The sequence below is a fragment of the Linepithema humile genome, chromosome 6 (genome assembly GCF_040581485.1).
Source record: "Linepithema humile isolate Giens D197 chromosome 6, Lhum_UNIL_v1.0, whole genome shotgun sequence".
In the NCBI taxonomy this organism is placed as follows: domain Eukaryota; kingdom Metazoa; phylum Arthropoda; class Insecta; order Hymenoptera; family Formicidae; genus Linepithema; species Linepithema humile.
In genome coordinates, this window is record NC_090133.1 from 3,812,123 (window position 1) to 3,818,122 (window position 6,000).

General features: G+C 46.9%; 1 protein-coding gene across 5 annotated transcripts in view; it reads left to right on the forward strand.

The window, feature by feature from the left end:
* Nucleotides 1–5,778, forward strand: part of Fur2 (furin-like protease 2) — a 324,827-nt gene extending 319,049 nt beyond the window's left edge. For 4 of the 5 annotated variants that reach the window (XM_012364225.2, XM_012364226.2, XM_012364224.2 and 1 more), the window contains 8 exons: nt 415–883; nt 1,362–1,549; nt 1,670–1,918; nt 2,133–2,601; nt 2,804–3,003; nt 3,109–3,390; nt 3,594–3,799; nt 3,944–5,778. In XM_012364225.2, the coding sequence (XP_012219648.1) occupies nt 415–883; nt 1,362–1,549; nt 1,670–1,918; nt 2,133–2,601; nt 2,804–3,003; nt 3,109–3,390; nt 3,594–3,799; nt 3,944–4,051 (2,171 nt within the window). In that variant the 3' untranslated portion in view covers nt 4,052–5,778. The remainder of the gene's footprint in view (nt 1–414; nt 884–1,361; nt 1,550–1,669; nt 1,919–2,132; nt 2,602–2,803; nt 3,004–3,108; nt 3,391–3,593; nt 3,800–3,943) is intronic. The other variant, XM_012364227.2, reaches the window with a different exon arrangement.
* Nucleotides 5,779–6,000: the final 222 nt, after the last annotated feature.

Sequence of the window (6,000 nt, forward strand, 5' to 3'; positions counted from 1 at the left end):
ATAACTAATTTTTACTGCAAGATAAAATGCAAATTTTCAATAATATTTTATAATTATTATTCTGAAAATATTCTTTGAGATTATATATTCAATTAGCAGCGATAACATTAAATAAAACATCCAGTATCGATTGAATTTGGATCTAATATTTACTGTTCTCAAAATCTTTCCTTAAAATAAAATTTTCGACTCCAGAAATTGTAATTTGAGCAGATGCATTTTTAATTTCTTTTCTTAATAATTCCAAGTCTCTGGAACTCATATCATTTTGAATGAAATAAAATTCTTATCTAGGTCAGTTTTAATAATCTCGATCGTTTTTATTTCGTTTCGAGTCTTCCTTTCGCGTGTCTCGTCGACGCCCCGCAAGAACCGCCTCGCCGTAACTCGGCCGTGTCGCCAATCTTGTTGCAGGTATACTGAAGAAGTGGCAGCTGATCTTCTACGGCACGTCGACGAACCCGATCCGGATACGCACGCGACAGTTTAACCCGGTACATTCTCCGTACCTTCCTTCCCATTCCGTGCATTATCCGTTTACGGTAGACGATGACCCGCTGTCCGGTTATCCGGGCAATAGCGACTTCTTTTCTTCGTCTACCTTACAGAGTTACCAGGGCCCATACGCTGGCGCCGCGTCGAACGTGCAGGCATCCGTGGCTACCCTGGACGGCTCATCGGCGCCGCTCTTAACGAATCGCTTACCCGGCGACGTCTCATCGTCCGCGTTCGACTCACCGTCTGCGGCGTCGTCTGCACAAGGCGGCTCCCTCGACACCACCAAAAGGCTACTGCACGACTGCGATCCTCAGTGCGACGCGCAGGGCTGCTACGGCAAGGGCCCGACGCAGTGCGTTGCCTGTAAAAATTATCGTCTCGATAAGTGAGTGCATACATTTTTTTTTCATTTTTGCACTATTTTTCAATGATACAATTTGCCTTCACCGTTCTCTAAGCATATGAATTTTAGCCTGTTTGCTGATTTTTGAAGGTAAAACGTTTTCGTCTCCGTAAGCGGAGTTTTGTGTGTCGTGTTTTGTCAAATTTAACTGTTCGATTATCAACACGCAACAGCACCGACTGCGCGTGTCTTCGTAAGACTAATGAAACTTAAAGTATAATTTTACAATGCTACGAAACTATGGATTACAACGGTAGGACGTTTAAGTAAACCAACTTACATGTAATTCAATATTAATAGTTCAACTAATCTACTCATTAATAATATTTGTTTTTAATTTATACGTTTTATCCGCGCATCAGTTCGACAGACTTGCCAATTTGCATTTTAAATCTCTTCTTCTTCTCTTTTCAATCAAAATTTGCTTTAGAAACAGCGCGAGGTGTTATCTTTTTTTCAGCACATGCGTCAGTCGCTGCCCGCCACGAAGCTTCCCTAATCAGGGCGGCGTTTGCTGGCCGTGTCACGAGTCCTGCGAAATTTGCGCGGGTGCCGGTCAGGATTCCTGTCTCTCGTGTGCACCCGCTCACCTTCGAGTCACCGATCTGGCGGTGTGTCTCCAACAATGCCCCGAAGGCTATTACGAAAGTACGTGGAAGAGAAAGAGAAATCAATTTGTATTTCCATTAGACGATCACTTTTTTTTTTTCCACCGTTCTCTTTCCGCTTCAAAATTGTAACGCGCGCTTTTTGCGTCTTCCTGCACAGATACCGAGAACAGCACGTGTGTGCCGTGCGAGGCCAACTGCGCCAGCTGCCAGGACAGACCGGACAAGTGCACCAGCTGCGAGCATCACTTGGTGATGCACGAGAACAAGTGTTACGCCGCGTGTCCGCCGTTCACGTACGAGATGCAAGATTACAACTGCGCGCCGTGTCATTCTACTTGCGAGACCTGCAACGGCACGGCGGAGAACCAGTGTATCGCCTGTCGAACCGGGCTGTTTGCATTGAACGGTGAGCGCACAATTCATAATCCCACTCGGGAAAATTAGTAGAAGCACAGATTTATAACAATTCACATCGCTATTATACGAAATGAAATTTAAGAAGATTTTTTTTCTCCGAAAAAACTCGATCAAATTACCGTTAAATAAGAATGCTGCGGAATTCGATTGTGCGTGAAAATTTGCCGAGGTGTCACACGGTTTCTTATTTGAATGCATTGCAGGCACGTGTCGCGCCTCGTGTCCGGCGGGCTACACCGCGGACAAGAAGCGGCGCGAGTGCGTGGCGTGTCCACCCGGTTGCGCGACCTGCGCCACGCTGAGCTGCACCAGCTGCATCGACGGCTGGAGCCTGAACAAGAAGGGTATGTGCGCGCCCGTGAGTCGCAGCAACTGCGACACGAATCAGTACTATGAGAACGGCCAGTGCCATCCCTGCCATTCGTCCTGCGAAACCTGCGCCGGTCCCACGGAGGACCACTGTATATCCTGCCCGAACCCGTTGCTTCTTCAGGGCAAACGCTGCGTCTCTCAGTGCGACGACGCGTATTACTCTGTCGTACAGCCCTCGCGACCGGTTTGCGTCCCCTGCCTGCACACTTGCAAGAGCTGCGTCTCCCGTCTGAATTGCACGGCCTGTCAAGACGGGCTGCAACTGCAAAGCGGAGAATGCAGGTCGTCCTGCGCATCAGGGTGAGAGGAATAATGCATAAACCCCACAGATAACCCATACGATTTGCAATAATTATTGTGGAAATTTAGAATAAGAAATAATAATCTTTTACTTTAATTTTAACTCTGAAGATAAGATTACTTTCTTATCAACTTAACAATTGCCATGATTGATTACATCGGTGAAGAACGGTTTTGATATGCTCCTCGTGTTCTTTTTTAGTTATTACAGCGACAGAGGTCAATGCGCCAAGTGTTATTTGTCGTGTAAAACGTGCTCGGGGCCGAGGAGGGATCAGTGCGTCACCTGTCCGAGAGGTTGGCAATTGGCGGCAGGCGAATGTCATCCGGAATGTCCGGAAGGGTTCTTCAAGTCCAATTTTGGTTGCCAGAAGTGTCACCACTATTGTCGCACTTGCAAAGGTAGACATCGATTGAATTTGATTTTAAATCCAATTTGATCGATCAAATTGAAATCGATCGATTGTGATATGTTTGCTGTTTTCAATGGGCAAATATTTGTTCCAGGCGAAGGTCCGTTAGAGTGCACTTCCTGTCCGCCTCATTCGATGCTGGAAGGCGGATTATGCATGGAGTGTTTGGGCGCGCAATACTACGACTCTCTAACCCAGCTCTGCAAAAGCTGCCATTCTGACTGCCGAAGATGCACCGGCCCCGGCAAATTTAGCTGCGCCGCGTGCTCGCCACCACTGCACTTGGATAAATTGAACAACCAGTGCGTGCCTTGTTGTACGGGCAACGAGAAGGGGCCTGAGGCCGAAGAGTGCTGTCTCTGTGACCCGGAAACCGGTAATTTTCACACAACATTCAAATGTTAAATGTGTGAAGAACAGATCGTATCGATAGAATATTGCAACAAATATCGCGCTGTCAGTTTATCGGCAAAAATAATAGTTTCTCTAAATAATAAAATATTTCTTACTCCCGTTAATGTTTTATCAACTAATATTGTATCGCTATAAATATTGAAGACATGCTTTTAATGCTCGCAGGTGGCTGCAGGAACAGCTCGCCGGCTGGTAAGCGAAGAGTACCGGGGACAGAATTCTCGACCGACACAGCAATCTCTGAAGCATACGACGGTAGGACAAGTAACAATGACTCGGCTTCGCTCGCCGTAACAGCAGCCACAACTATGGCGGTCGCCATCTGCTTAGCGTCCGTCGCATTATTTGCAACGATATTTGTCGCCCTTCAGGTACACGTCTGACCAAAATTAGGCAGTAATTTTTATTTCTGAAAAATATCCTCAAAGTTTGACTTGCGCAGCAGCGAAAAAGTAAAAACGATCCTTCTAACGAGGATGTGCCAATAAAATATGCGTGTTACACTGTGTTCGCAGGCTTGGTCCGGCAGGAGAGAAGCCAACATGGGATACACACAGCTCGCCGTGCAAGTGGAGCCGTCCGAAGACGCGGACGCCAATGACGCGACGGAGCTGATGACTTAGACCTCGTTAACAAGAACGTAGCTAGTGACCTCTTGCCGAAGAGTCGCAGAGAGAACGACGAGTCTCGATTGTGATTGGTTCGCGAGTCAGAGGTTACGTGCTTTCGCGTGTAGTCACATTTGTGATGACAAAGAAAATGGGAAAACGGTGGTGAACATGTAGCGGGAAGAGAGGAACAGAAGGAGAAACAGGAGGAGGAGCAGGCGAAGGAAGATTTGTCGAAAACGTGATAGTAGAACTCCGTAGAATGTTGTGCGAACAGCGAGAGAGGTAAAAAGAGAAAAAGGGAGAGAGTGAGAGGAAGCGTGATTGCTGTTTACCTGATGCGATCGCGTGAACGTGCGAATGTGCAGGGGGATGTGTTTTAGCTAGAGATTAATACTTTTTTGCCCGTCGTTGTCGAGTGCGTCGCCGATGTCGTTCGTCATCGCGCACATCGAGACATTTTCGATGCGGACGTTGATCCGAAACGCGGAGGAGAAAAACAAAGGGTGAAGGACATTTCAAAGTGCCTGATTAGTGACGCCCTTGATCCCACATCCTTTCGCGTTCCCCCTCCGACGCTTTCCGTCCCCGAAATAACCGCCGAGCCCCCTCGTCGATTGTATTCGCGTGCATTCGCGAACAAGCGAGACCGCAGCCGAACGACGCGGATAAACGCGGGGGACAGGCTGCTGTCTTGCTGCGCGTTACGAGAGCCGAAAGCGATCCAGTTGGCTCGAAATAGCACCCTTGAATATCCATTCGACGTTATCTTATCGCGCAGCAATATCCTTGCGGCAATCGGCGACCGTCGAGTTATCGAAGGGACAAAGGCACGTCTCTTTCTTCACCTCTCTTCACACAGGAAGGCTACCGACACTCCGTTAACTAGGGTGAAGGGACACGTACGTAAAGTGGCCTCCGTACATTAGGCTGAAAACCACGGACCACGTAATCGTAATCGTTAATCGTGAATTATCAATGGATATTGTTATATATTTGTACAAATGATAATAGTAACAAGTGAGCGAATAGGGGAGGGTAATCGCAAGGATCACAGGAGGGGGAGGCGAAGGAAACGATAGCGAGATGACGAGCAGAGAGCGGAGGACAAGAAAGAGCGAGAGGGAAAGAAGAGAGAAGACAAGATCGTCGGAACATGAAAGCTCCGTCCTTCCATCTTGAAACTGAGTCTCGACTAATCGACACGATTCGCACACGCCCGAAGGAACCAACAGACTCTTACCCGCAATTACTACTGCGATCGCCCAGTTATCCGATACGCCTGTGACACGTCAGTCGTCACATTCCAGTACCTCCCAAACTGGCACGAACACATATGTCGTTGGCACAAGCATTGCGTTCTCTTTTTGTAAAACTTGTTTGTTGTTATTATTTGATTGTCTATACCGATGTTTTATTTAATACTTTCACACTTTTCGCGTTGTTCTGGCTGTTTCTTAATTCTCGCTCGTATCCATTTTTTCCCCGTTTCGTTGGGATCGCATGAAGAGAGACAGAGAGGAAAATCCGTTAAAATAAGGAAAATGAGAAAAAAAAGAGGGACGAATGTAAGAAGGAAAAGTAAAGCCACACGCAACGATCCGTAGCGAATCGATATTCTCGGAAGCCATCGCCCACGTTTACTCGTGTGAATATTGACTTTTTCCTCGTGATTTGATATAAAGCTATTATTGTACTTTTATGATGACCGCGATTATAAATATATACATATACATACACGACGTGCAAGTATATATTGCGACTCCTTCCCGAGCACCCTCGCGGCACGATCCCGCTTTACTTAGATCTCCTTTCCGACTGTTCTACTTTTGAGTTATCATCCTAGGTAAGTACAGCTACAATATTGACTTTAATTACGGTGATGCGCGCGAGAAAGGCTGGCAAACCGACCGTAGAGTTGGAAACGAGTATATCCGAACTCTACGGCCATTACTTAATGAAAC